General features: G+C 39.9%; 1 protein-coding gene across 2 annotated transcripts in view; it reads left to right on the top strand.

Annotated features, from left to right (window-relative positions):
• The window catches only part of NT5C2 (5'-nucleotidase, cytosolic II), a 63,836-nt gene that overhangs the window by 20,244 nt on the left and 22,529 nt on the right, over positions 1 to 21,063 (top strand). The window contains exons 2-3 of one of the 2 annotated variants that reach the window (XM_049810641.1): positions 696 to 816; positions 12,015 to 12,088. In XM_049810641.1, coding sequence (XP_049666598.1) covers positions 716 to 816; positions 12,015 to 12,088 — 175 coding nt within the window. In that variant the 5' untranslated portion in view covers positions 696 to 715. Of the gene's footprint in view, positions 1 to 695; positions 817 to 10,473; positions 10,584 to 12,014; positions 12,089 to 21,063 lie in introns of those variants that run through there. The other variant, XM_049810642.1, reaches the window with a different exon arrangement.

The following is a 21,063-nucleotide window of genomic DNA, read 5'->3' as shown; positions in this document are numbered from 1 at the left end:
CTGTCCAGTGGTTTGGTTTTGACAACCAGTACTCGTGAAGGGGTGCAGATGTTTGTGAAGATCTGCTGGTGAATATTTGCATTGCTAGTGTTACAGGTTTGCAGTGTGTTCTTGCTTTGTCTGAATGTGGCTGACCTGCAGAGGACAAAAGATCATCTTTCTACTTTCCTTCCAATTATTTCTGCTAATTTAGCATCAATTTGAAGCTTTGTCTTTGCTTAGAGATCAAATGGGCAGAGACAAGGCTGTTTACTTTTACTGTGTGGTAAAAGTGGCAAGGTCAGTCCCACTGGTGTTTGTAGGGCTTGCCCTGCCTAATTTATCTTGTATATAAAGGGTAGGTTTTGCATCACCTATAGCTCGTGCATATTAGTAACTCTAGGATCAAAAAATACCCCTTTTCAGCAATGAAAGCAAGGTCTCCATTTCTAAATGCATTTTCACCACAATAGATAGGAATGCCTTTGCGGTTCCAACCATGTGGAAAAGCCTTCCCAGCTCTCTGTTTTAACACCCTATCTCATCAAACATCTCCAAGGAAAGCATCTTACTTGACCTGCAAACTCAGAGCATGCCACCGGGTACTTTGCAAGACTTCCTGAGTGGCATTGCATCTCTTCGTACCAGGAAACAGGCAACTTTCTGGTGAAACAAACCATGAACTTAAGCAAGCTTTTCTCATCTGCCTCTTTCAGAAATAAATAAGCATTTGAAGATGACAACCTCATGGAGTGACCGGCTCCAGAATGCAGCAGATCTCCCTGCAAACATGGATGGGCATGCTCTGAAAAAGTACCGTCGGGAAGCCTATCACCGGTAAGTCGTTCATGTAACCCCAAAGCTAAAGTGCTGAGACAGAGGGAAATAAACTAAGCATAAACCCCACATTTCTTGTTTTTCACTTGTTGGTGAAACAGAAAGGTCATTCTCACCTTCCTTGCGGAAGTGTTAGTAGAAGAGAACTTAGAAGATAGCACAGTATTGACCTGCAGGAATTTACAAACAGTAGAGTTGAAATACATGTACTAGAGCAAGTGAGGGTATGCTTTCTTAGTGCAGTTGAAATATTAATCAAAGTTAGATTTTCAGTTAGAAGCTTTCAAGTCAAGACATACTCAGTGGCAGAATTGTTATAGTAATTATTGCAGTGCACGCTGGGAGAGCATAGCTTTAGACACTGGAATGCATAAATACGAATAAGGAGGAAATCAAATGGGATCGGAAATTAAGTGTTCGAGAATTATATCTAGCATGATTAATTGTGTGCACCACAGGAGCATGTAGAAACACTAGGCAAGATCTCAGCCTCCTTTTCTGTGGTAGGTGTGCCTAAAACCATCTTTGCTGTAAAACAATTACAGTCTAAATAAACAAGATAGAGTATAGAATAAAAGAAATGTTATTATGCTCATTTTACAGTTTGGGAATCAAAGTACAGACACTAGATTGTTTTCAGAAGATCACATTGGAGGTTTGGTTGAGCCAAGAATTTAGCCCACAGCTCCCAAGGTTCCAGGCGTAGAGCATAAAAGATGGATGCAGTCTGTATCCGTATCAGATGTCTGGACCGTTACGGAGTTAAAAACAACAGCATCAAGTAATTGTCAGTATTCTGTCTGTGGGAGGCATATCTTCAAAGTTTCGCTTGTTTAATTTGAGAAGTCATGCAGCATGATGATCAGAGTATATTCAGCAGGAGTTGAGGAGACGTATGTGTGATATAGAAACAGAAAAAGAAGTCAAGTTTCCCAACCTCAGGCTTAAATGCCATGTTGCATTTGTGATTCATATATGGTGGTATTTCTGAGGAAGTGTGTTTTGGAAGTGTTAGATATCTTTTGATTCTCCAAATGGAATCTAATTAGAGAAAAACGCCTTAGCATCATATGATAGGCCAGGTTGTGCAAGTTGCAATGTCTAAGGCTAAGTAATGGATCCTGTGATGCATTTCTGAAGCTTTCCAATTTCCAGTGAATATGTTTGGGCACATGTCTTAAGTGGTGGCATTATTTGAGTCTCTCTGTGTTAGCTGGTTTGTCAGATATGGAAATGTCTAATGAATGTAACTATATATAGCATGTAAAAAGAGAGGGATTTTATACCATTCCCTGGCAAAAAATCTTCACCTTGTTGAACTCATTGACAGGGTTTACCTTTGTGTCATAATTTTACATGACTTTAGTTGTGTTACTCCTGATTTAAACAGATGGAAATGAAGTCAAAGTTAGGCCTATTTTTTTTTTTCTCTAAATATTTCCTCAACATTTGTTATGGTTAGGTGCTGACAGTCTGCTAAGTGTTGTACAAGATCCAAAGGAAGCAGTACTTGTCCTTAAGAGCTCACACATTCAAGTCCTCATCATGTTTACTCTTACTCACGTGAGAAATCTTTACTTTCAGAAAGAATTTCCTTATGGAAGATGAGAGTGAACTCATAAAGGAGGGTTCCCCACTAGGAACTGGGATCTGGTAGTCCAAAATTAGTCTGTGGTACAGTTTAAGTACCCCTTTTTAGAATCTAGAAATGTCTTATTCAAAACATACTGAACAGAAATGTTGCTAGCACTTCAGATTTTCATGGAAAGCACAACACTGGAAATACATTAAGGGGAGGCATGTTTTTGTTTTGAAATTACTATCCTCTCTTAAAAAGAGAGAGGGAAGGAGGGAATGGGAGGGAGGGAGGGAACAGGAGAGAATGAGAGAACCTAATGCCAAGACTGTAGTATAAATCTGTGCTATTAATGGCTTTGGTGTACCAGTTTCATGGGAGTTATTTTGATAATCCAGTATTGTAAGAATCTGAAACAACCTCATTCCAGAAGTAGTGTTGTCAGATTTCTATTTCTGGTATTTTTTGTGATCTTAGTGTTAACAGATATGATGTTACTTAAAAGAAAAGTGCAGTCTTAACATGATGAAGTAGGACTGAATTTATTTCCCTTGTTTTATGTTATATTTTTTAGTATGTTAATAATTGTTCAGATGTAGAATATGTGTGCCGGTCACAGCCATCATTTCTAGGTTGTAAATTTGTTTCAGTGAGGTCCAAGTATGCTCTGACTCTTGGATATTGCTGAAGCACTGTCAGTTTTATGAAAAAGAGAGATATAAAGGACAAGGCATTCATTGTCAAGATTCTTTTCTTTCTATTCCTTTCTTTTTCTTTCTTTTTCTTTTTCAGTCTTTGTGTCTCTTACTCTAGCAGCTAAAGAAAAAAACCTTGAAAACATGAATCTAAAGTCACTTAGAAACAAAAACAATAAAAAAGAACACTGAATTTAAAACTATTAATTTTCTTACCTTAAAGTTGGTCCCAGCGATCTTATGGGCCTAATCTGGAAGGCTTGAGGAGCTTGGCAGCTGGGTCACATTTACAGATGGGCCTAACTGGGGCTAGCTTATGGTACAAATGTTGGAAGCCCAGTTGGGCAAGTAATTTGTTGGGATTTTCTAAATGCTGCTAGTAATGCTTGGTTTTCTGAAGTGTGAAATTTTTAAAACTTGTTTCACTGTTTGTTTATTTCATGCTTACTTAAGTATCAGTGGAGATACCTGGACCAATTGACTCAGCTTTCTGGTTCTCATGAACTATGCCAAATTTAATATGCTTGAATTGTAAATGTTGAAGCGGCATAAAATAAGGGGAAAAGTTTCCAATCCAAGCAAAATAATTTACCTTAAAAAATAAAAATAATGTTCTCATGGACACAAAACTTTAAAAAAACTTTGTAAAAAAATTAGCTCTGAACACGTAACTCTGATAGTCATATTTTACTGTGGTCGTTCATACTAGGAATGTGTTTTGTTCAGGTGTTGCACTTCTTATTGTATCATACTTGATGGATGGATGTTCAACATAGAATATTGTTGGCAGAAATCCCAGTTGAGACTGGTTTAACTGGTGTAATGCATACTGACTCATTATGACGACTATATCATAATCATGTCTGAGTGCCATAGGCAAGAATGTTCAAAATCAAGTATTTATAGCTGTCTTCCTCTCGTAGCAGTTTTCCTCCCAAAAGTTTCGTTTGGTGTTTGCATCAGTTTGTATACCTGCTTAAGAAATAACAGTATTGAGGTTATTGATGGAGTAAGCAAAGCTTGCATACATGAACATGTATCCTATGCTGTAGAGTTCAAGGATCGTAAAAGCACTGTCAAGAATCAGAAAAATCTGTAGGGGAGGAGAAGTGGTGGGGTTTTATCTTCAGGTCATTTCTAACAACTTTAACAAAGACTTTCAGTTAGCTAGTGTTACTATCAGCCACAAACCTCGTTATACAACATTGTTGGCGCCTGTTGGAGGTGAGGTCTAAAGATGAATTAATATACAAGCTAGATGTTATTCATTCTCTAGCAGAGGTCACTGGTAAGAGGATACTGCATTACTGTGCTATTGGCAACATACATTTTAATTCGGAAATAAAATGGATGTGTAGCTGTTAGGTGGCTTTTCCTTAGTGTGTGTGGTTGTGAGGCCACCTCCCTCATGCACTGCTTGTTGACTTTTCCGGGTAGAGGATAATCACTAGATCATTTGTTCTGGAGGAGTACTGTCATTTAACGTGATTGTAATTAGGCAAGAACTAGGTTGACTCTGAGCCACCAAATTGCCCTGGTGTCTATTTTTTAACTTGGAGTGAGCACTTCTAGGCACCCTCTGGATTATCTCACATAGCTCTTTAGGGTTTAAATAGCAACCACATCTAGTTAAAGCAAATAATGGAAAAAGTTGGTGTTCCATCCACTCTTGTTACTGACAATTACCAAGATCCGGGAAACAGGTATTTGCATTTACTTTTATTTTGTGGTTTTGGCGTAACAGGGCGATAAGGCTGAGATGGCCTTTTTGTTAAACATACAGACTTTGGGATGCTTTTACCATTTTGCATCAGAGTAATTTGAGACTTCTCATCCTGAATATGGGGTTTCTGGGTTTGTTTTAGTTTTGTTTTCTTGCTCTGTTGTTTACTGGCTCGCGCAGGGGTTGTGGCATTGTAATTGCTATTCCTAATTCTCCTACTGATCGGTCATAGAGTATTGAATAGGTTGCTTTGTAGTTGTGTGCTACAGTTTGCTTTCAAAGCATCTTATGGTGGTAATATGAGTTAAGTGATTTAAGCTGTTAACATATGCTGAGATCCTGGGTAAAAAAAATGGTGTATACTTTAATAATGACAAAACAAAAGGATACCAATTGGTTGTTTTGATTTCTAGGGTTCAAGATGTATTTTAGTTTGTTCAAATTTCTAAACTCCGGGCTATTCTCTGCTAATCTTGTTTCTTCACTTCATTGGTACTGGATCATCAGTGATTGCGCACGGGTGGAAATATTATATAAACTAGGCTATGAGGCTTGAAACTGTTTATCTATTTGGGTAGCTATATATATAAAGTCTCTTTAAAATGATCAGTTCATTGAGATGGCAAATGAGAAAAAAATCTTTACCAGTCTGAAAATGCTCTTTTCATCAGACACATGCGGATAGGCGATGTATGGTATTTTCATGTAACTGTAAATGAGGTAGCTCTGTAGGCACTGCTGGCTATGATCTGTCCTCATAATGTCTTTGTGCAGCCTCCCTGGACTCATGCGGTGGCATGTGTGTAGCAGAGGGCAGCATGTGGCTCTCTATTTATTTTGCTTTAGTGCTTCGGACACTGGAGAGAGGAGGGAGAGGGAGTGTTAAGGTGACAGAATGGGCAAGCTTATGAGAAAGCAGAACACTTGCCAAATTAATAATAAAGAAATTACATAGAAAATGTCCCATGATCCCTAGCTTTAATAGTTTCACAGAGCAGACGGGTGTTATTTTGGGATGGAATCCATATGTGAGCTTCTTGGCACTTTGCTGTTGCCTGGGAAGAAAACCCAAACAATGGAAACAGAAGTGGCCAAGGCTATCTCTTTCCATCTGATTCTTGCTGAATTTCAGAGGGAAGTGCTCATAGTCATGTTTCTGGATACAGCCTCATCAGACTTTTAAGTTCCAGTTGTAACCTGATTTTCCAGTTTTATGGCACTATAATTGCGCAAGGACGGTTAGTCTTGTGAAATTGCAGGGCACTATGTTGGAAATGTTACTAGAAGTGGCCAGGAAATTCTGATGCCCTTCTTCTGTCTCCCCTATCTGATACTGTTTCATCTGCCTAAAGTTATCTGGAGCCCTAACACTATCTCTAAATACAATTACAAACATACTGACCTGTCAGAATATTCCTCTTTGGTTGAAGAAGTACTAAAATGGAACTTTGAAAATCAAACATTGTAAAAAAAAAAAAAAAAGACCAAAATGGTATGTTAAATAATAATACATGGAATGGTCATTACCTGCCTGAAGAGGCAAGACTCAGCAAAAGAGTGATTACATTGGTTTTAGTAGTTTAAAGCAGTTTATTTTTTACCCTTCTAAGACAGGTACCAAAGCATCCAGCACCCAAGGACAAGACTTTTTGATGTACGTTAGTCTTCTTAAGGTTGCTCACATGATTTTTGCCAGCTAAGTAAGGTTGGTGAGGGATTCATCAGAGTTCACTGCTGTTGGTGGAAGTAACCTGTAAGCAGAATTATTGTGTCATGTAGTGAGACATCTCCCCCAACCACACAACATCTGGCGACTAGCTAGTAGTACTGAGAATATCCAGTTGTCATAAGAGTAGTGGGATTTTTTTTTCTTTATTAGCTTTTTTGAAGAGGCTGTGGGGAACTTGGACATGGGAGGCTATTAAAATCTAATCCATTTAGTTCCCTCTTATTTCTTTTTAACTATTCTAGCTTATTAAAACATGGAAGTTGTCCATAAAGTGAAGATTAACCGAAGTGCCTAAACTTTGAGGAAGCAGGAATCCAAGCCTTCTAGCTAGTTAGTCCCTGTTTCGTGGCTGGCTCAAGCCCAACTGTCGACCACAGCCTTTTTTAAACACACGTGTAGGTCATGCTTAGCCAGCTCCCACTGTATTTGTTGTTCCACTCAGCACTGTTGCAAGTTTCTTTGTATTTATTTAATTTCCAGTGAAACATACTCTCCTGACAAAGAATGCTTCTTGCTGGAAGGTATTTCTATACACATTTGGAAAATCAGTATAAAAGTGCTCGGTTCCAGAAACTCGCCTCACATTGTTCATTTTCATTTTCTTGATATGAGGAGCTGTGAGCCATGTTTGTTTTGTTTATTTTGTTGGTCATATTACAAGAATATTATACATGCAGATTTCAGTCAGGGCACAGAATGCTTTTGAGATTTTGCACAAATAAAATAAAAACTTTTATCCCTCTCTACATACGCTCCTCTCCTGTGTCACTCGAGAACAATTGGGATTTAGGTTCTTGCCTTGGAATCGATTAACAAGAACAGTAACAAAACTGAGATCAGTTCTCTTGTAAAAATATAAAGGACCGTGAATTGCAGTGCTGAGGACATCAGGACTCTGTGGCTCCGTTTATGCATGCTCAGCAGTTCCTTCTTCCTTGCAATACAACACATTTTTCTCTTATCCAGCACAATTCGTAGAGCTCAAAAAGAAAATAAATACTGTCATCATTGAGAGCCTTCTGCTGTGGCCAAGCTGCAGGGTTTAATCTTTGAGGAAGGACTCATTAGGGAGGAAGTGTGCTTCATGGTTTCCCTTAAACAGCTCCTCAAGTCAGTTTTTCTAAAGGTGTGGATCTGTGCCAGGCTAAGCCATCCCAAGTCCAGGCTGCTGCCTCCCCCCTCCCAGCTGTGCCATGCGCTGGCTCAGGGAGCCGATGGGGCTGGGCACGGTCCCTCAACCGGCTTCCCCACAAGCACCACCACCTTGGGCTGCTCCAGCCACACTGCACAGGGAGTGCAAAAGTGTGGGAGATTCACAGGGATATTCCTCAGAGCAGAAATATAAAGCTTGGGTTTTCATCAGGAAGGAAAGATGAAGGCAAGAGAAAGGCAATGTCCTGTTTAAGGAGGTGCGGTGATTGCAGGCAGGTGTGGAGCTGGGGAGGTGGGTTTAGGCAATACCCACCTCTGCCTCTCAGCACAAGGAATGGAGAGGGTGTTCTCATGCTGTGCCTACAGTTTGATTTATCTTACTGCCCAGTGCTGTTAAATTTTTAGATGAGCTTAATTTTTAACTCCAGTGCTGCTAGTTATTTTCTGAATGGAAAAAACCCAGAAACAGGAAGAGGGAAAGTGTGCTTTCTTCTGATTATGGCAAGTAGAAAAATTATTCTAGATTAAAACTTCCTTGCCTAAAAATGTTAGGTGATTTTAGTTTTCCTCTTATTCTGACTTTACCTTGACTGTTTGTAATCTGGAAGCTTCTTTGATTTTTGTTTATCTAGATAAGCTGTAAAAAACTTGTAATCTCAATCTTTCCTTTAGAGACCAGAGGATCCTTTCTCTCAGATGGTTAGGGGTCTTGGGGTCTTAGTGTTGGGTTTGCTTTATAGTCATTAAAAACAACTCTTGTCATTTCTCTATACCATGTCTTCTGTGGGGACGTTACATTTTCATAGCCAACAGACACATTTGAGTGGTATTCTTGAAATCAGGCTGAGCGTACCTTTGATTAGGATTCTAAGCACAGCTTTGAAATGGGCTAAGTCTGCAGCTTCTGAGAAGCACCTGGCTCTTGCCAGAAACTATCGTGGTGATTTAATCTCAACTTTTATCTTTAGTTTCTAGGATACTGCAGATATTTACTGCTCTGAGTAAATCCCCTGAATTAAGGTGGTCAGCTTCTGGGAGTAAATATTTGTAAGTCTCTACTTAGCCCCTTGTGTCTCTGGGGGCACCGTGGATGGGAGACATCTTCGTTTATCAGGATTTAAATTTGAGGTCCTGAGTGCCTACAAAATAACCCCAATATCTGGCTGGGCCTTCACAAGAGAAGTGAAATTGGTTCCAGGTTTTTTTGCCACTGTTTAGTCTGCCATTTAATCTGCCAAGGCATATTCAAGTTTAAATTGATTAAAGTGTTCTCATTTCCTGTCCTGAACATGTTGTGTAATAGCTTTCTTTGGCTTTTTAAAATATTTGTTCTGTTTCACTCCAGCACTCGTGGGTGAAGTAATTACCATGTCAAATCAGTCAGTAGGATACCTTGAAATCTGCTAGGTCCTGTGCCCTGTTGGGGCAGGACTAGACTCTGCCACATATGGTTTCTGGGTCATAGGCAATGTTTACGAGTTGATGGAGAATGAGAGATCTTCACCAGCTGTTACCAAGAGGGGGCTGGTATAGTAATTTTCATGTTTTAGTCATAAGACTTATTTTGGAACAAAAATATGCTAATAGATGTTGTTCGTTTCATTGCCTTTAGTAAACTTTTCCAGACCTTCATGTATTAATGTGTGTTGGTTTTTTTTCGTCCGGGGATTCAGTTTGTAAATACTCCTAAAGCAAGCAATGAAAAAAATATCAGAAGCTTAGAGATCTTTCCACGGTTTTTGGTCAGTTTGGTGTCGTCATCATCTAAACATAGGCAGGCTGGACTGGGAGAGATCTCTTGGGTCACAGCTCCCTTGTTTTCGCCTTTCACAGGCACTGTCGTATTACCCTTTTTACAAGCGCATTCAGCTCCGTCTTAGTGCTTGTTTTTTGTCCTCATTTGGGAAACTGTTCCAAAACGTTGTAATTCTGAAATGCTCTTCAGAGCTTCTTCAAATTTCCCTTCTTATTCCTGTCCTGTTCATAAGGACGGAAAACTATGCTCTGGGAGCGCTAAGCCTAAAGGCAGGAACAAAATTGAACTCTGCAGGTTGGACAAAAAACGTTGGCAGTGTCTCCCACAGGTATGTTATTCCTTCTTGAAGCTCTCCACTTTCAGAAACAAACTGCACAAACGTGAGATCAGAAATCATGTGCTTGAATTAGCTAATAAATAATGCTTCCTGGCATCTGCAGCAACAGAACGTAATCATCTTCATTATACAAAGTATAAGACTCTGTTTAGTACCAAATAGCATTTCACATTGGCCTCTTGTAAATCAGAGCTATCTCGATGTTAAAAGACAAACCTGGATTCAAACTGCAGATTCGGGTAATTTGCTCCACCTACTCAAAAGCCAGCTGTTTCAGGAGTGAATTGTAGTGATTTACGATCCCATCTCATATTTCCAAAAGGCATTTCTTTACCAGTTTCCAGTTTTTTTCCCATCACTTTCTCTTGTTTAGGTAATATATAAATCTATCAGAAAAAAGCGTCATCTATAACCTCTGAGGCCCCTTAGTGACAAGCCCCATTGTCAAAGGCAGGCACTTTGCCAGGAAACTGTGACTCCCAGAGAGAGTGTGCAAGGTTAGGAGGAAAGTATACTATTGCCAGAGAAACTGTATTCCAAGTGGATTTGTGTGGAACAACAACGATATCCAGTGACTGGTTAAATTAGCCACAGATGTGTTTTCTAGAACACTGTCCAAGAAGATATACAGTACTTTAAGGCTTGGTTCAGACATAATGATCTTCTGAAGTCAAATCAGATCCAAGCAAAATTGCATCGGTACTAGGGAAGCTTTAAAGGAATTGTGTAATATGATTCAGACAAGTAGATGAATCAGACTGCTGCGAACTAAACAAGGAGCACATCGGTGAGAGATGAGGTAAGACTACTTGCATAGAAGTGTGATAGTTTGATGTTAGCGGTTTGCTGTTAAAATTCGAGCTGTGGTGGATTGACATGGGCAGTTAAACGGGCACGTTACGTGGGCCACCTGCCCAGAACGTGTGTGTGGAAGAGAATCTCCCAGTGGTTTCTTTCAGCTTTTCAGAACATACGAGTGCTTGGTTTTGCACTTGCCGTCTCCATTGCAGTATCTCTGTCCCTGCGCCACTCCGCCTACATGGCAGCGCTGCCGATTTCAGTTTCTAAGAGGATAATTACTCTGCTGAGGGCAATGCACTTACTAAATATTTGGAGAATTTCACGTACTGAAATCAGAGTACAGGTGAAGGGTCTGGGACTTTTCTCACACCAGAGAACTTTGTCTCGGCATCACAGCTTGAGCAGTACGTGGGATTTCTGTCCAAGATGGGTATTGAGAAGCTCAGCTTCCATCCTGCAGCCGAGTTCTGACTCTTGTTCTTAAAGTTCAGATAAGATAGACAGTGGAGAGAAGTCCTGCTGAATTACAGATCTGCTGTATGGTTCAAAGTTCTGGGGGAACATAAGTAGCTTAGTTACTGTAGTAGTTAGAACAGGAAGCAAGAAAAGCTTTTGTTGTATTCTCTGACCTATTTCTTTACCATGTTATTTCCTTGAACTAAATTGAATAGGGTGTATTAAAATGTTGTCATCAAAAAGGACCTGGAAGTATTCAGCTTAGATTCTCATTGCAATAAGCATTAATAGTAAAAGTGGAATTTAAAAAAATAGCAGTTTTGTCAAGGAGTTGCAGGGGAGTTATAAATAGAAAGACAAATTTTCACAATAGAAACAGCATATTCTTCTGGATGAAAATTTATCTCAATCGCTGTTTTTCAGAGCTTTATTAAATGTTTTTAACGCTATTGGTGTAAATGTGGAAATGGATCTGGTTAGGTTTGCTTTGAATTTCCAGATATAGTTCCAAAGAGGGATCAAGTGCTGTGAGTTTATTCACAGAAATGTTACTTTCTTCTTCTTTCCTTGTTACATCTTTGTAATAATTTGTTTTAATGAAGCAAATTGTATTGCTTCCCATCCTCTGCTTCCAGTTTCCTCTCACTTGAGCTCTGAATTCTGCTTCAGGAGATTTTGCACTTCTATTCTTAGGAATTTTTGCAGGTCACATGCAAAGCCGTGTGTGTGTGTGCATGCATGCGTGTATGTCTTTAGACAGCATACCAATAATTGGAATAACCCTGCAAAGTCATGGCTTTGCTTCAGGAGAACTCATGGCAAAAAATGAAACATGCCTCCATTTTCAGGTGTATTTTCTCATTTTGGCCTAAGAGAGCCAGACATCCTGACAGCTGGCAGAATGTGTTTTTCCTAAAACATGATTATTTTGGGAATGCTTATACCTATGGCTTTATTTCTTGTCTCTTTACAGGGTCTTTGTAAACAGAAGTTTAGCCATGGAAAAGATAAAGTGTTTTGGTTTTGATATGGATTATACACTTGCGGGTGAGTATCTTTAATTTTTTTTGTGATTGACTTAGTTTGGAATATTGCCTCTTGTTGAGCAAAAACCAGTTACTGGTAGGGCTACTCCAGTTAGCAGGTGCTTCTTCTATTAGCAAATATATTGTTCAGTGTTCATTGCACTTCCATTTTAGATGTTTCCCTTAAATTTGTTATCTGCAAGCTGTATTTGGTCACAAGCCATGTTGCTGTAGTACAGTTTCAAGTGATTACGGGTGTCAAGGAAACCAAAGCTTAATAAGTCTAATTGCTTCCTTAGATTCCACTATATTTTGATACTGCCCCAGGAGCAAGCTTGGCTTTGAATAACAAGTTGATTTCTTTTATCCTTGGTGCATATTGCGGGTTACACCTTTAGCCGGCCGGTTCTCCTGTGTCCTGCGAGGGTCTTTTTTGAATAGGTTTTCTTCTTTCCCACTCCTCAGTTAGCCACATTAGTGACTCATTTTGAGAAGAGGCAAGGCAGGGGGAGTGTCTTGTGTCATCTGAACAATTTCATTTAGAAAGCTTTGCCCGTTCTTTATGGCAGATAGGCTTTGGGAGGTTGCATAAGACCTTTTAGTTTCATAAAATTTTTTGCATGACTTCTTCATCTTTCAAATACTCGACAGGCAAGTTCTCTGAGACTTGGTGGAGGGAGGGTAAAGTTACTGGTTTCTGCATAATCAGACTTGCATGATGTTATGTATTTTAAGGAAGGAAGATAAAAAAAAAGCCCACTTCCACTTTCCTAGGCTATAATATCACACAGGCTGTAACTGAGGATGTCACGTATAATCCTGCCTTCTTTCTCACTACCACTTCCAAGGTTGTGGATAAAAATTCCTATCACCCTTGATATTTCAATTTAGAATCGTTGTGAATATAAACTGAGAAAATGTGAGGTAGAGTGTCAGGGTCACCTAATGCACTGTGTCAGCTATGGTCATCTAGTTACTGTGTCTGCTGAGAAAGCATGAGGGATGAGAAATGTGGCTAGAGACAGTGTGAGGGTCACAGGAGCTGGGGTCAGTGGCTGAGCAAAGGGCAGGAAGGCTTCCATGTGCTCATGGTTCAACACAGTGCTGTTCAAGGAGCAGTTTTGGAGACTGTGGCAGGTAATTGCAGTTTATATTTAGATCACTTGCTTTTGTTCTTTTAAGCAGTGATCCATGAGGCAGCAGTTATATATATAAAAGGTTTGGTTGTTCAACACCTTATTTATACCTCTGTTTAAAGTTCCTGCCACTTTTTAAGTCATTAAGTGTGTTGTCGTTAATCTGTGCTGGATCTGACTGCAGGCATGTGCTTTTAGTGTTTATGTTTCCCGGCTGTGACATCCTTGTGGCAGTGCCTTTAAGGAGTGCAAAACAGTTGTTCAAGAACAAATGCTTAAAAAAAAAAGAGTTGTGGGTTTCACTTCTTTAACAGAAAAACAGCTTCTGTGCCTTTTGCAAACTGGCGGCATTTCCCAATGACTCAGGTGATCCCAGCGGGGCTGGTGTAGAGCATGAAGCATGTTGCTAACTTTCATCATGACAGAAGGAGAGCTTCAGCACTATCCTCACTTCTCCGACTGTTCATTTTACTCAAGTGTTGCTTGTTCCTGTAAACACAGAGCAAATGTGTTGTCATCCACAAAATGATGCTTGGTTTGATGAAAGGAAAAAATGTGAATGTTTCAAGCATCCTAGAACAGTACCCAGGAACATGGAAACCTGGGGCTTCCAAGGCTGGAAGATCACAGTGCTACAGTTAAGCAGGCAAAGTCGGTGCATTCAGGGGACTTGAGTGACAGGGTGTGGTGCAGAAAAAGAAATGGGATGTGGTCTGAGCAGAAAACTGGAAATCTGGACTGCTCTGGGGTAAGCTGCTGTTCTATGACTTCTTCCATGGTACAACAGAGATAATAGTTGCAGATCATTTTACAGGGAGTTGTGAGAATGTAATTAGGTTGGAAAGCCTTTGCAGATGAAAAGCATTATGCCTGGTAAGTACTGTTTCCCTTTTTTTTCACTAAACTGGGAAATTAACGTACAAATTTACCTGTTTGTCTTCTTATGTTTCGGACATCCTTTCTTCTCTGTGTGGGCTTTTGTTATCTGACCATTATTTGCTATATGTAACTGTCACACAGAAGAAAAATTACTTATTCATTGCAGGGGCTTTAAAGAGTATAGTGTTAAAATATGATGATGATGATTATTATTATTATTAATTAATTGGAAATTACAATGAAGAAGTGGGGTGAGTGAATCATTAGACCCTGTCGTGTTTTCGGTCTGGGCACGTTATCCCTTAAACGCTCTTTCACATGGACATACTACTGTCTAGATTAAAAAAGAAAAAACAATGTAAAAAGCTAGTTTATCTGTAATTTAACATCTGGAAATGGTATCTGCATACCAGATGGTGCATGCTGAGCAGAAGCCTTTTGGAGACCATTCAAGACATGTAAATAGACCAAGGAAGAAGAACGGAAGCATCTCCAGTGTCATCAGCTCCTCTTCTAGTTTTCTGCATTTGTACTTTCAGATATTGCTAAGTCACTTTTCTGTAAAGTTGTTTAAAAATATCCCAATCACAATGTTCATATTCAATGATTGAAGGCAGTCAGAGCCATTGACCCCGCCAAAAACTATATGCGACATTCTTTCCCCACTCTCTGTCATGCACTTTCACATCAGAAATAAACTGATGACAGTCATCCCATAGATGAAGAGTCATACGCTTTGACATGTCAGAAGAAGAATGATTATTTTGGAACACCTTGAATTACCCATCTTGTGAAGAGGAGGCTGTGGTGTCAGTAAAAGAAAACACATTTTCACTCTTCTTTCTTCTTCCCAAATCAGTGGCCACTGGTAGCACCAAAAGTCCTGCTTAGGAGGTGGTTCAGTACCAGAGAAGTCAGAATCACTTGACTTATTTTGAACTTTAGAAGCTTGAGACAGTTTTGTTATTGTACTTTATGAGTTTAAAGACACAAACCTGCTTACAATAACACTGTTTTCTGTCTAGAATAATCTAATTTTGGTAGGGACATGGCATTTCCATTTTAAAGTATATTGTAACAGCTACTGCACACATGCTGCAGTGATCATGTGTTCTACTACTAGCATGACTGAGAATGTCAGCCTGCCAACTGACAGCAATTTTGGTATCATCATGTTACATTGCACATAAAATACGATTTCATGCATTGTTTTATAGGGTAGTATTTCTTAACCTTATTAAAGGACCAGTTAACTCAAAATTGAAAAAAATCAAGACTGTCTAATACAGCATTGCCACATGATCTTGTTTGCTGTCAAGTCAAAATTAGGTTAAACTTTGAATTCTTGTTAATAACTTATATGTTCTCTCATTGTGTTTGTCTCTTTCCTTGCATAGGGTTGAGAAATACTGTTAATGGGTGGGTTGGGCAAACAAAGTCTTTTTGTCTTGAAGAAAAGAGCCTGAAGGTTTTAGCCCTCTCTTCTGAGAAATTATGGACATTAAATTGCTGAATTTGTAGCCACTGTGATTACAGCTAGAATTAATTTGACTGCTGGGAGCTCAAAATAAAATGAAAGCAAATTGAAATAACTCTCACAGGTTTCAGATTCCTTGTTTTCCCATCAAGGATTGCTGTTGCATCCTGATGGGGTGAATAAGATGTCCTACATGTATGGAAACTCCCAAGTCTCCCTAGGTTTATGTGCTGGATACGCTAATACTAGAGGCTCAGAAGTCTGTGTTGTATGTGTGGCTGACTGACCCCTTCCTATTCAGTCTGTTTGATTTGCTTGTGTTACTGAATCACATTTAGTACATAAAAGAATGTTTCTTTTAAGCTAGGTGTTACTGGGAGGAAGGTCGAAGGAGCAGGAGGTTTGCCTGTGGTTTGTGTGCATAGTTAAATAGCTGCTGCTTGAAATCTGGGAGGGCTTGACACAAGCAAGAGTCATCCGCTATTTCAGCCCTTGCTGTTAACGGAGGTTAAGACAAGTTTCTGTGATGTTACGCAGCTGTCACCCCAGCGGCCCTTCGCTCTCTGCCGCTGACCTTGCTGCCTGCCAGCCGAGGAGCAAGGCCCATGCCGATTCCCCAGGGTTCCCTTGCTCCTTGGAAGGCAACGGCGCTACACCAGGATCTGCAAATACCCATGAAGGGCTGTGTTTGCTGTCAGGGCAGAACTGAGAATTTTTGAAAAATTCCTGTTTAAATCCTTGAGATAGAGAGATTTGAGCGTCCTTTTGTAGCGCATTTTTGTTTGCTAAATCGTAGTTTCTTTTATTATCTGAGTGATTCATCCCTGCTTATTCATCCTGACCGGCTAGAAGACCAGTAGTCAGTAACAATTCTCGTCTGCCTTCCTGTTTTACTAGTACTGTCAAAACTGGCCATGCTTTGGCAAAGGAAAATGTTGCATGTAATCCAAAAGATTCACAGCCTTCTCTGTTTGTGTTTACTGCAAACTGCAGGAAGAAAGATAAAGGTATGTCAGTAGAGAGCCTTCACTGCAACACTCGCCTGAGACTAGGAGGTGGTGAGGCCTGTTGGAAGTGCAGCAGAGAGAGGTTGGTTTCCCACAGCGTTTTACTTGGCTGCTTCCTTCTCAGTGTGAGCTACAGTTGTAATGAGTAGGTCTGGATCCAAGTAGTGCAGGAGGCCTTGGCATTACTACGTCTTAAATGGGACAGGTTGCTCAATGAGGTGATGAATAGATGTCCCTTGACAGGAGCAGGGCTAAAGCAGTGGGGTTCTCAAACTGGCTGTAATTTTACACCGAGCCATTGGCAGATGGAGAGGGAATTAGTAAGAATTACCAACTCAATTGTGCTTGAAAAGATTCCTCTGTGACTACCCTCCTTCTCCAAAAGTTATGGCCTCGTTGAAAGTTTTATCTGCTGTCTCAGGTAGGTAAGTTGTAGTATCAGTAGTAGGCAGGATGCTTTAATTTCAAATGCTTTTCCTGTACTTGAATCACTGCTGCTACCATGTTTTCCAGAAATCAATAATAAAATTATCAGTGGCTGCTGAAAACTGTTTCAGTAAAAAAGAAAGGGAAATGAGCCTTGAAAAATACTGGGTTTATTGTGTGTAAATATGATTAATACAATGTAATCTGATTGGAATATAGCTTATGTCCTGGAAACTTTGCCAACTTAAAGCCAAGATTTGGTGCACTGCAAAGATTTTATTGCAAAATTAATTGCTTATGCTTTCAGCTGTAGCATTTTCCTTCTCATCATGTGGGAAAAGACATGGGAAAGACTATTGCTGTCCAAAACTTACTCCAAAATGCAACATGTGTAAACAGATTTTGCCCCTTTCTCAAATAGGTGTTTGTGTCCAAGCCATCCTTGCAGTTTGGAGGACAGGGAAAATTTTCACACCCACATCTTATTTTTGAAATGTTTTTCTTTACCTGTTGACTCTGGAAAAGATACACTCAACCAGAAGGTAGGATTGGCATGTTGCTGCATGTGACCTGGGAGAAAAGATGGCAGCTGAACTGAGAACTGGTTCTTCAATTGATCTAGTATTTTTACTGTAGCTGAGTTGTATCAGTTTTCTGTGTTTCGGTTTCCACACCTGAGAAATGGGACTAATGAATTTGTGCCTTGTATAAAAAATTTCTGGCTTGCACATATGAAAAACAAAGTATAATCGTGGGAGTTTTATACATGAAAGATTGAACTGAATAATTAAGAAAAGCTGCTGAGCTTGTAATGTAAGTAACTACAAAGAAATATTTGTTCTTCTGTTCAGATACTGTTATTATCTGTTTATTGGTACTGGACTCCAATACAAATGTTCTAACGAGGCTCTCCTGCTTAGGTTAAAGGTTTGTGTTTAGTTTCATCGTGATGTAAGTGCTACAGGCTTTGAGGCTCTTTTGGGGATATACTAAGCAGGTTTGCTTCTTTCCCAGTTCTCTGGATAATACAATTCTTTGTGTCATACAGAAATAGTATGGTGGCTAGAGAAAGGAATTGGTAGATGTGACAACAGTAGCCTTCAGACTGTCCTAGCAAAAAAAGAGCAGTGCCTTGACTATTTCACATCTGCTGTCTACATTTTCACATTTGCACATTTCCAGTTTAACAGGTGCAGATTTTGCAGATTTCAGAGGCTGGTTTAGCCATCAGTGTTTTAAAGCTAAAGGCAGATGGAGAAGCTAAATTGTTCCTAGTATGCTTTGAGCTGGATGTTTTTTCAAATACCAGTGCAGTGCTCAAGTGGCTACTGTCTCTGCTCTCTTTGTGTTGCTGCTCTTCGGAGTTTGACGGTTTAAAGCTGTATAATGAGCAAACCGAGGTCTGGAGCTGTGGGATCTCACATGCTGGCATTGGGAATGAGAAGTGGAGAAAGCATGTGTTGCTTGCTCTATCCCAATAAATCACCACTGACAAACTGCTAATCTGCTGTCTGTGGATTCTTGAAGAACCAGTGTTAGACAGAAGCTGCTGAAAGAACAAGTCTTCACAGTGTAAGGGAAGTTTCAAAAGCTGCTATATTCTGTTTTCTTGCTCTTAAAAACATGAGAATAACACCAAGCTGGGTCAGCAGGCTGTTAGTATACCAATGGCCAGTTCTTGTCGTTGCCAGATGGATGGAAATATGGAGGTATTTTTCACTCTAATAGACCCCCTTATCTAGTAATCTTAATACCACAACAGAAGTACTATTAAGTTGCAAATACCCTTGTGATGACACAAACAGCTTACTCTGTAGGAGGAACCAAAGCTGAGAGTACAGAAGGCTTTAACTCGGAGATCACGTGTGCTATTGCTTTGTGAATGCCTTATTTTAGCACACCAGAGAAAAACTTATGTATGTGGCTTATTAACAGCATGGGCACTTGTGCTACATATAAGCCCAGGTGCACACCGTTAAACGAATGTGCAGCTTTTGAGGCTCACTCTCTTAAGTGAATATGGAGAGAAGTAAGAAGCTGGATCTGTTTGGACACTGATACACCTGAATAATGCCTTAGATATAGTGTGTAAATGGCTACTATACCTTTAAGTAATTTTCTTTTTATTTCTAGATGCTAGAAAATTATGTTTGAATATGAAGCCCATGCAACTATTTCTTCCCTGTTCAGAAGTCTTCACTGAAGAACTAAGCCCATATTTTGGCACAGGAGTTTGTTTCCATGGAAATGCAGGGATATTTCCAGTATGGGATTATGACTCCCAGTGGGCTGTATCTGAGAGAGTTAAATTGTGAAGGCCACTTGTTAAGCACAAAAAAAGATTCTCTTGTGTCAGGGTAACCATAAAAAAATTCCCATAAAAGAACAGGTGACTGTGTAGTCATCTTTAAAATATTATTCCAGTGCAAAGGAATGTTATGCCAACTATTAAAACAGACAAACTGAAGTTTCCTTGAAATGCAGAGTCTGTCTGAATTGCTTCTCTCAACATGCAAAATGTGACCTCAGTGCTGTTGTTGTTACCTCAAGCCATGCATTTTTATTCAGCAGAAGAAATCTTTCCAACACTAAGGTCTGTTTTGCTAGCCTCTGAGGCATATCCAAACAGCCCAAATCTTTGTTACATTGAAGGCAAACAAAGTGCAGCAGCAGAAAGCTAAAAATATCTGGAATTTACCAATGAGAGCACTAAATATGCCTGCTTGGGGAAGAGTTAAAGCTGATGATACTTGACAACACTTTTGTTTTTAAAACAAGTAGAAGTGCAGCACTGAAAACAACCTGAAGTGTAGACCCAGCAATTCAAGCTGAGCTGAACACAGAATACTGTGTCAGTCCTTGAAGCAACAACAAATCCTGTCTTTACAGATCCTTTTAGCATGCAGAGTGGGAGAATAGGAACTGATACTGTTCCAGGTTAGAGGTTTTAGAGCTGAAAGCTGTGCTGTGCACTTGGGGATGTTTGCAGGAGCATTAGAGGTAAGGAATTTTCCATCGCTCTTAGGCTGCAGAGTGGGTGCATAGCTGCTTTAAGGGGCACTACTGCAGTTGGGGACTGCAGAGCCTTTGTGCTTCTCTATAGGTGCGTGCTCGTGTCCACCCAGAACCCTGTATTTGGCATTGTCAGAAGAAGGTGCTGGGGAGCCACTGAAGGTCAGATCCAAAAGATTCAACCCTCCAATGATTAGTGACTTTTGCCTTGCTTCCTGTTACCGGATTTACCGTCAGAAACATCTGTGGCCGCAAGAGGCTTAGTGCAAGATCTAGCTGTTTATACGCAGCAGAGCAGCTTGTGAGTTAAGCATACAAAGTATCCTGGGACACACCTGGAGGTTTTGTCAAGGTCTTGTTTGCTGATCACTACAAATACATAATTTCTAGTGAAATAGAAAAGGTACATTAAATACTGAAGTGTTCTTAAAGCCAGCTTTGTCTTACTGCACAGAACATTTCTGTGTTTGAAAAGGTTTCTTTGGGTAAATGAAAATTATGATCAATATGGCAGCAGTTTCTTCTCATTTCAGACTGAAAAATTGAGTGAATTCAAAGAAACAAAACATACTGTTGCTACCCATTTTGTTTGTTTGGTACTATGAAAACTCAATTTAAATATCGGCTGAAACACTACAATTCTGCTTTGCATAATACAGTGCATTTTAATTTATGGTCTAGTGGTTAAAATCAAAACCCATGAGTCAAGAGGACTGGGGACTGTTCCGGGCTGTTTCTCAACTTGTTTTGACCATAGACAAATCCTTTATGGTCACAGTTCAGCTGAGTCCATAAACAAGTGGCAAGTCAGTGATTCATCACGTTCCTAATTGAAAACATATGCGTTGTCTCATGGGTTTCGTTTGGGATTTCTTGTGGTTACAATTAGGCACGTTTACCACTTTGTCAGTTTGTTTACAGGCACTGAGCTCCCAGGTCGGCACAGCACAAACATGCAGGACTCCATTGCCCTGCATGCAGGGAGGCACATAATAGGCACGTGTTTACGTAGGCAGAGATGAACTGAAACCAGTGCTGTACGCAACCAGGGCTTTAAACA

Source organism: Accipiter gentilis, chromosome 9, assembly GCF_929443795.1.
Source record: "Accipiter gentilis chromosome 9, bAccGen1.1, whole genome shotgun sequence".
NCBI lineage: Eukaryota > Metazoa > Chordata > Aves > Accipitriformes > Accipitridae > Astur > Astur gentilis.
Note: the sequence above shows the minus strand (reverse complement) of the source record. Positions and strands in the feature narration are given on the sequence as shown.